This window comes from Ochotona princeps, chromosome 17, assembly GCF_030435755.1.
Source record: "Ochotona princeps isolate mOchPri1 chromosome 17, mOchPri1.hap1, whole genome shotgun sequence".
NCBI lineage: Eukaryota > Metazoa > Chordata > Mammalia > Lagomorpha > Ochotonidae > Ochotona > Ochotona princeps.
Window position 1 is genome coordinate 54,411,894 of NC_080848.1, and position 9,051 is coordinate 54,420,944.

Consider the following 9,051-nt stretch of genomic DNA (forward strand, 5'->3'; position numbering starts at 1 on the left):
AATACCAACGGGGAACAGGGACCAGGGAGGACCGGCTCGGCTCGGTCCGGGAGAGGGGCGTGGGAGCCCTTGGGGGAAGGCCTGGGCGTGAACTGGCCTTGGCCCCGCGACAGGTGGCCTCTGCTCACTCCTCAGACTCCATCTCCACCCCGCAGGCGCTGTTAAAGGGGTTCCTCCGGGCCGTGAAGGTGGTGCAGGACGGCGGAGAGCCCAGCTGCCCGGAGGAGCAGGAGCCCTCCCGGCCCAGCGGAGGCCAGGGAGACCACAGCTGCTGTGGAGGGCAGAAATGGACAACACAACCACGTTTCTTAGTCTCCAAGGCCAGACCCCCGGTCTGTGGCACTCACCAAGTGTCCCAGGTCTAGCACCTGGCTCCTGGCTTCTGCTCTCCCGCCACACCCAGACCCCAGACCCAGGCACCCTCGTCAGCCCCCACCCCTGCACATACCTGGGCCCTGCCGGGGCTGAGGAAGCAGTGCTGCTCCCACGGGGCGGTGGCCCTCTCCTCGCCCGGGGCCGGGCGCTCGCTGGTGCTGGGGAAGCCACGGCCCTCGCCGTCCAGCACCAGGGCCTCTGACGCAGCCGTGGAGCTGCCCCACTGGGCCGCCTTCAGTCTGTGCAAACCCGAGGTTTAGGAGAGGCCTGGAGGCCAGGCTGGCCTCGCGCCAGTCTTCACCCTTCTGCTCTGAAACCCTTGCTGCTGGGACCCAAAGGTGCTGCCTTTTGACTTCCAGCTCTCCACTCCCAATTTTCTGCCTGTTTTCCTACAATCCTTCAGTTCTGTGGTGTGGTTTCCTGTCCCTGGTGATCCAGTTGCCACTCCTTCCGCCTGGGGCTCCTCCTCCACCCCTCAGTCCCCCTGCTTGTCTGCACATTACAGAAATCAGTGCATGTGGGACCAGAGTTGTAGCTCGGCAGTGAGCCCCTGCCTGTGTTACTGCCACCCCACAGGAGCACCAGTGCAGTCCCAGCTCTTGTTGATGTGCTTGGTGAAGCAGCAGAAGATGGCTCAAGTACCTGGGGCCACTGCCACCCACATGGGAGACCCGATGGAATTCCAGGCTGAGGTTTGGCCTAGCCCATCCTTGGCTGTTGCAGCCATTTGGAAAGTCAACCAGAAGATGGAAGATTGTCTCCCTCTATATAACTGTGCCTCCAAATAAATAATAATAAATCTTAAACACACACACACACACACACACACATTCCAATTGTACCAAGCCCACAGCTCCTTTCCAAACAACTTCCAGTTCCCTCAAACCCTCTATGCCTTCCGTAGCTCAATACAGCCTGCTCCCAAACCCCACTTGGCTCCCAGAGCTGAAATGATGCATTCTTACTCATTGATGGTTCTCTGGCGCTTCCTTAGATCCTCCAGATGGTGGGTGACAGCCTTGACCCGTGCAGGGACGTTGCCAGGTCCTTGTGGCATCCCTGTCAAATGTGGCCCCCTTCTCTTCCTTCTGCAAAGCACCTCAGGGGGTGGAAGTCCGTCAGGAGGGAACAGGTCAGGCTGGACACAACCGGTGGCACTCTGCCAGACAATGGAGAGGCACATCAAAGGTAGGACTCGGACTGCATTAGGGAGTCAAGGGTCTTGGGAAGACAAGTTCGCATCTGGAAGATGCCCCTTGCATCCATTTCAGATTAGAAAGGTGAAGGATTAGCAGGCATTTCAAATTAGAAAGGTGAAGGACAGTGACAGGAAACTTGCTGGCCAGGCACCTCTCGCCTAAGTCTGAAGTCTCCACAGACTGAGAGCAGGTCTTGTCAGTGCTCTTGCTGATGAACACCAGAGGGAAGGGGTAATTAGGAGAGCGGGAGACAGGCATTCTGCTGCCTGTCCTCTGCTAACAGAGGTGTGGGGTCTGTCATACCAGCGTGGGTGGAATGTGCTCCTCCTCCATCCAAGTGGGGCTGTGAATACAAAAAGAGGGCTGGAGTCAGAGGGGACATGCCCTGTCCATATTTCCCCTGTGATGAACTCTCCCAACCACCTTTCTGGTAATGGGGGCTATAATGTTCATGAGTCAAGCCTGGCGTGATAGCCTAGTAGCTAAATCCTCGCCTTGCATCTACCAGGATCCCAAATGGGTGCTGGTTCGTATCTTGGCTGCTCCACTCTCCATCCAGCTCCCTGCTGGTGACCTGGGAAAGCAGTCGAGGACGGCCCAAGGCCTTGGGACCCTGCACCCCTGTGGGAGACCTGGAGGAAGGTCCTGGCACCTGGCTTTGGATTGGCTCAGCTCTGGCTGATCTGGAAGATGCTTCTCTCTGTATCTCCTTCTCTGTGTATTTGCCTTTCCAATTAAGAAAGAAAAAAAAAAGTCCATGAGTCAGTGGGAAATTAGGCCTTACTGGTCTAAGAATTTATGGTAGTGAAATTTATTTTTTAAAATACTTAGTTATTTTTTTACTGGACAGGCACTCAGCTGGAGCTGAGCCAATCCAAAGCAAGGAGCCAGGAACCTCCTCCAGGTCGCCCAGGTGGGTGCAGGTCCCAAGGCTTTGGGCCATCCTTGACTGCTTTCCCAGACCACAAGCAGGGAGCTGGATGGGAAGCGGAGCCGCCAGAGCACGAACCGGTGCCCATGTGGGATCCCAGTGCATGTAAGGTGGCGAGGACTTCAGCCATAGGCTACCGCACCAGGCCTGGTAGTTAAATGTTTATAGTCATTGGGCTTGGTGGTTAAGATGTCACTTGAAATATTCCCATTGGAGATCTGAGTTAGAATCCTGACTCCACTTCTCTCTCTCTTTTAAAAAAATAATTATTTTTTAATTTGTTTGTTTGGAAGGCAGAGTGACAGAGAAGGATTGCAAGATTCACCCATTGCTGGTTCACTCCCTGAATGGCCTCAACAGCCAGGACTGAGCCAGGCCAAAGCCAGGAATCAGCAGTTCTATCCTGGTCTCTCATATAGGTAGCAGGGGCTTAAGTATCTGGGTGACTTTTCTGCTTTGCTAGGCATATTAGCCAACACAGGAACCTACACTCTGATATGGGGATATTGGCACTGCAAACAGTGGCTCAACCTACTGTGCCACAATGTTAGCCCTGGCTCCATTTATTTATTTAATTTTAGTAAGATCTATTTTTTAAAAAAAATTTATTTATTTAAAAGATGTACTTATTCTACTTGAAAGAGATACAGAGGGAGAGGGAGAGACAGAGAGATCTTTCATCTGCTGGAGCTGGGCTGATCCGAAGCTGGGAGCCGTTTCTTCTTCATCTCCCATGTGGGTGTAGGGGTTCAAGTACCTGGGCCATCCTTCTCTGCTTTCCCAGGCCATTAGCAGGACACTAGATAGGAAGCAGAGCAGCTAGGACTCAAACCAGAACTTGTATGGGGTTCCAACCTTCTGCTAATGTGTACCCTGGGAGGCAGCATGGGATGGCTTAAGAACTTGGGTTCCTACCACCCATGTGGGAGACCCAACTGTATTTGGGGCTTTTGGTTCAACTTGGCTCTATGCCATCTGTTGCCAGTGTTTGGAGAGTGCACCAGTGAATGGAAGTTCTCTCTCTACCTTTCAAAGAAAATGAAAATAAATAAACTGTAGAGTCTTTTTCCAACTCCCCAGTACTTCTGTACTCACCTAGGCCTCTGACTAAGGTTCTCCCAGAAGGCATCTCCGTAACGCTGAGGCCCAAGTCCAAGGCTCTGGGAAGGCAAGCTGGGCGATGGACATCGGCTGACCACCCTGGAACACCTGAGGTAAGGAAAAGGTGAACTTCTACTCACTCCCAGCATGCGGGCGTCTCGTCTTTCCAGGATACCACACAGGTTCCCTCAGGCCATTCCACCTCTGGCATGACGGAACATTAGAGCTAAGGTGAGGGTAGAAACTGGCTCCTGTTGGAGCTTCAGTTCTCACTGAATCTGAAGTTTCTACATATCATAGCCTTATCATCCTGCATGCTTGTCAGGGTGGGTCCTCTCCACTCAGGTGATGTTGACAGTGTTCCTTTAGGTCAAGGCAAGGGTGCACACGTAAGAATCTTTTTTACCCCCACTTGTGCCCCCATCTCAGAAGTACTAGTTTTGCAGCTAGGGAGGGGGACAGAGCGGTCTGAGCACAGTGGTCACCACTTCCAAAGCACCCAGACTGAACGATGTCTGCCTTCCTGCTCACTAGAAAGTAGAGGGTTTTGGGGCTTAGTCCTGGGCCCTTTATCTCCTCTGTCTCTCCTTAGATCATCTCACCCAGTCTCATGACCCTAAATGCCACCAATGTGCTGATGACTTGTAAATCTCTATTTCTAGTCCTGGTTCCTGCTTCAGCCTTCCCCATCTCACAGAAAGGCGTTGCCCAAAACCTGTTTTGCTGGGGATCAAAGCCTAGTATATATTTTACTGCCCCTCAGCTCCTGTGTTCAGTCTACCAGCAAGTTCAATTGGTTCAACCACTCCTCATCATTTGCATTCCCAGCACCACATCCTAGAACCTCTGGTCCTTCCTGTATTATTGCAATGGCCTCTTGCTTCTCTCTTTACTTATGTTGTCATCCCTCCACCATCTATTCTGTATAGAGGAACGAGGACAATCTTTTAAAACATGACCATTTGGAATAATGAAAGGTTTAAGATATACTTCAAAATAATTCATAAGGAGAGACAGAGACACTTTCAGATGGGTTTATTCCCCAAATGGCTGCAATGGCTGGAACTGGGTCAGTTCAAAGCCAGGAGCTTTTTTAGGGTTTTCCTACATGGGTACAGGGGTGCAAGCACTTGTGACATCCTTTGTTGCTTTCTTAGATACATTACTAGGGAGCTGGATGGGGAGTGGAGCAGCTGATACTTGAACCAATGCCCACATGGGATGCCTGCAGTACAGGCAGTGGCTTTACCCCTTATACAATAGCTCAAGCTCAAAAATTCTACTTTCCTATTGTTTATTTAAGATTTATTTATTTTTGGGCCTAGCGGCTAAAGTCCTTGCCTTGAACGCGCCAGGATCTCATATGGGCACCAGTTCTAATCTCGGCAGCTCCACTTCCCATTCAGCTCCCTGCTTGTGGCCTGGGAAAGCAGTTGAGGACGGCCCAAGGCCTTGGGATCCTGCACCGTGTGGGAAACTTGGAGGAAGTTCCTGGCTCCTGGCTTTGGATTGGTGTAGCACTGGCCGTTGCGGCTGCTTGGGGAGTGAATCATCGGGTAGAAGATCTTCCTCTCTGCCTTTCTTCCTCTCTGTATATCTAACTTTCTAATGAAAATAAAATAAATCTAAAAAAAAAAAAAGAAAGAATATCTCTGCCTTTTAGGGTGCATATTAGCAGAAAGCTGAAGTCAGAAGCAGAGCCAGAACTCAAATATAAGCACTTTAATAATGGGAGGTGGGCATCCCAAGCATTGGCTTAACCCCTGTGCCAAATGTCCACCCCTGAATTACACTGATTCTGTGTAATATTATATAATGATAACTTCATTTTATATAATTTTATATTATATATGGTCATCTCTTCTTTTTTTAAAATATATTTTTATTTTGAATTTTGAATTGTGAGGTACAATTTTGTGTAGGCTGGGATTCCCCCGCAAACTCCCACCCCCGGGTCATCCCTTCTTGTAGAATATAAGCACTATAAGAGTAGGACCCAGGCCTGGTGTGGTAACCTAGTGGCTAATGTCCTCACCTTGAATGTGCCAGGATAACACATAGGTGCTGACTCGTGTCCTGGTGGCCCTGCTTCCCACCCAGCTCCCTGCTTGTGGCCTGAGAAAGCAGTCAAGGACGGTCCAAGTCTTTGGGACTCTTGACCTGCATGGGAGACCTGGAAGAGGCTCCTGGCTCCTGGATTTGGATCGGCTCAGCTCTGACCGTTGTGGCCACTTGGAGTGAATCAGCGGATAGAAGATCTTCCTCTCTGTCTCTGCTTCTCTCTGTATATCTGACTTTCCCAAAATAAATAAATAAATCTTTAAAGAAATAAAGAGCAGGACCCCTATCTTGCTACAGAGTCCTCATATTGCCTAATACAATGTCTGGAAGAGTCTAATGTTCAAATGTTAAAAACTATTTGTGAAATAGAGTATCAGCTCCCTGCTGAGGTGAGGCCATGAGCTTCCTGTTTTTTATTTCTTACTCCAGAAGGAGCGAAGTATGCAATCTTCCCTCCATCCTGTCCGCATCCTCCCCACCCGGTTGAGAAGACTCACTTGGCAAAAGGGATGAGGTTGTCTGCATCTTCCTGAACCTGCATGACTGGATAGGGCTGGGTAACTGAGTTGAGTTTCCTCACTGGTGCTGTGAAAAAAAAAAAAATGAAAAACTAATTATTCGCTGATGCAATGGGTGCAAGGATTAGGCCAATCTAAGCACTGGAAAGCAAATGTGTACATCATGAAAAATGAGAACTTAAAAAGTTGTTTCTAATACTTAGCTGTTAGGTGAACCTACAAGTGGAAGATGGTAGGTATGGGAAAAGTGAGCATTATAAAATATGAAGGAGAAAGCACGTTTTCTGAAGCTACACAATAAAGTGAAATTTCCAATGGCTTTTAAGTGACTTAAGGTAGAGACTGCATAAGGCAGAAGCATTTGGGGATAATTGGTGTCTGGAGGCCCTAAAGAAGTGGCAGAATTGTCAGGCAGTAGAAGAAGTAGGAGTAGTTAGTAAAAGAGTGATCTGTTGACAACTGATGGAGGGGCACTTGGGAATATCTATAGGTAAGAAGGTGAGCCGAGAAGGGGCCAGTGTTGTGGAGCAGCATCCCATGTTGGAACACAAGTGCAAATTCTGGCCACTCCACTTTAGATCCATCTTCCTGCTAATGTGCCTAGGAAGCTAATAGAAGCTGGTCCAAGGGTTTGAGTCCCTGCCATCCACATGACCTGATGGAATTCTGGGAATCCTGGTTTCTGTCTGTTCCAGACTTGGCTGTTGTGTGTTTTTTTTTTTTAAACCTCATTTTTTAAAATTTGAATTTTTAAAAAAGATTTATTTTTATTGGAAAGTCAGATATACACAGAGGAGGAGAGACAGAGAGGAAGATCTTTCATCTGATGATTCACTCCCTGAGTGACCAATGGCCAGTGCTGCGCTGACCTGAAGTCAGGAGCCAGGAACCTCCTCCATGCTCCCACACGGGTGCAGGGTCCCAAGGCTTTGGGCCGTCCTCGACTGCTTTCCCAGGTCACAAGCAGGGAGTTGGATGGGAAGTGGAGCTGCCAGGATTAGAACCGGCGCCCATGTGGGATCCCAGTGCTTTCAAGGCGAGGACTTTAGCCACTAGACTACTGTGCCAGGCCCTTTATTTTGAATTTTATGGTATAATTCCACAGGATCTGGGATTTCCCCACCCCCTTCCCAAATTCCCGCCGCCCCCCCCATGTAGCCATTTGTTGAGTGAACCAGTGGGTGGAAGACTGCTCCCTCTGTCACTGCCAAATAAATAAATATTGTGTGTGTGAGAGGAATAATTTGTATAGAGTCATAATTAGGGACAGTTAGAGATGTCCAGAGGCACTCAGCATGAGTAGGAAAGGCAGGTAAGAATACCAGGTAAGACATGCAAGTGCATACAGGCTACACAAGGGACAGAAAAAGCCAATAAAAACTATTATGAGGTGACTGTTTATCCAAGGGTTAGGGATGCGCTGAGCAATCATCTAGGGATGGGCTAAGGTAAAAAATGGGAGGGGTGGGGTTGAAAGGACAGTTTAGTGGGCTAATTTCCCCCCGCAAACACTGGCATCCCAGATGGGCACCAGTTCGTGTCCCGCTTGCTCTATTTCCCATCCAGCTCCCTGCTTGTGGCCTGGAAAAGCAGTGGTGGATGACTCAAAGCCTTGAGACCCTGTACCCACATGGGAGACCCAGAAACTCTGGCTTTGGATCAGCTCAGCCATTGCAGCCATTTGGGGAGTTCAATTAGCAGGTGGAAGATCCTCTCTCTCCCCTTCTCTCTGTAAAAAAATCTACCCTTCCGATAAAAGTAAATACAGCTTTTAAAAAAAAAGTGAAGGGGTGGCAGGTGGGGAGAGTCAGAGCTGGGCAGAAAAGACAAGAAGGCTCCAGCAGGGATGGGATGTCTTGAGCCCGGAGGATGTTGGCCGTTGGCGCTGAGGGCCAGACTCCGGAGACTGAGGGGCCAATGTGGGTACCCTTAACCTAAGGGAGGAAGGCGCTTAAGGATGCTTGCCAGGGCCCAGGAGGGCAGATGAAGACCGAGGAGCCAGGCTGGGGCTGAGTCTGGTCCCGATGGCGAGTCCTTCTGGGGGAGGCGTAGGCCATTGCCTGGACAGAAAGGCTAGGTTTTGGGGAGTAGGTCTTGGGTTGAAGGTCACCCCTCAAAAGGGGACAGGGGTGGCTGGTTCTCCCTAGCACCCAGAAAGAAGGCACGATCGGCGGTTCTAAGGAGTCCGCGGACGCCTAAGGGGGCCACGCTGGGTCGCCTAGATCTGAGAGGGCGGCTCTGGCCTGAGGCGGCACCCGCCGGTTTGAGGGGGTTACTCAGGCCTGAGGCGGCCGCCAGGGCTACCGAGGCTACCGAATTTGAGGACCGGGCCGGACAAGAGAACAGGAACGGCTGTGCTGCCGTCGACGTCGACGTCGCCGCCGCCCGCCCGTACTTGGCTCCAGCACCTGAGGCAGCCGCGCCGTGAATTCTAGAACGATGAGTCGGGCGGGGAGGAGGAGCGAGGCGGTCACCACACTCGAGGCGGGCGCCGGCCTATACCGCGCGCTAGGGGCGGGGCCAGAACGGAGACGCCTTGGAGGGGTGGGGCCAGGCGGAAGGCCCCGCCCCTTCCCCGAGCGCGCCTCCGCCGGCGGGCGTGCGCGCGCGGGGTCCCGGGCAGGGTGACCCCAGGGTCCGTCCCCGCACCTCTCCCGCCTTCTAGAACATCCTTAAGGTCTCCTGAATCTCGGCCTCCTGCCTACCTTTCTGCCTCGTCCCTTCGGTGACGAGGTGCCCGTTCGGTGGGCCCCACAGTCCGGGAGCGTTGCCCCTTTAACAAGAGGAGTCCCGAGCGCTCCCGAGCGCTCCCGGCCGCTCCCGGCCGCTCCCGGCCCCCCGCTCGGGACGGCGCGCGCGCACGCGC

The 9,051-nt window shown here is 51.5% G+C and overlaps 1 protein-coding gene across 1 annotated transcript; it reads right to left on the minus strand.

Annotated features, from left to right (window-relative positions):
• Window positions 1–108: 108 nt before the first annotated feature.
• INCA1 (inhibitor of CDK, cyclin A1 interacting protein 1) lies at window positions 109–9,011 on the minus strand. Its single transcript, XM_058676404.1, has 7 exons — window positions 8,891–9,011; window positions 6,165–6,252; window positions 3,601–3,714; window positions 1,878–1,917; window positions 1,341–1,534; window positions 449–614; window positions 109–271 (listed from the first exon to the last, which is right to left on the minus strand). The coding sequence occupies exons 2-7, from the start codon at window positions 6,206–6,208 to the stop codon at window positions 125–127; spliced, it is 705 nt and encodes a 234-aa protein (XP_058532387.1). The 5' UTR covers window positions 6,209–6,252; window positions 8,891–9,011; the 3' UTR covers window positions 109–124.
• Between the last annotated feature and the right edge of the window lie 40 nt (window positions 9,012–9,051).

Coding starts and splice junctions, on each gene's coding strand:
- INCA1 (XM_058676404.1), bottom strand. CDS start 6,208: ATGCAGGTTCAGGAAGATGCAGACAACCTCATCCCTTTTGCCAA. Junction 1,918..3,600: donor AACCTTAGTCAGAGGCCTAG/GTGAGTACAGAA, acceptor TTGTATTCACAG/CCCCACTTGGATGGAGGAGG. Junction 272..448: donor TCAGCCCCGGCAGGGCCCAG/GTATGTGCAGGG, acceptor TGCCCTCCACAG/CAGCTGTGGTCTCCCTGGCC.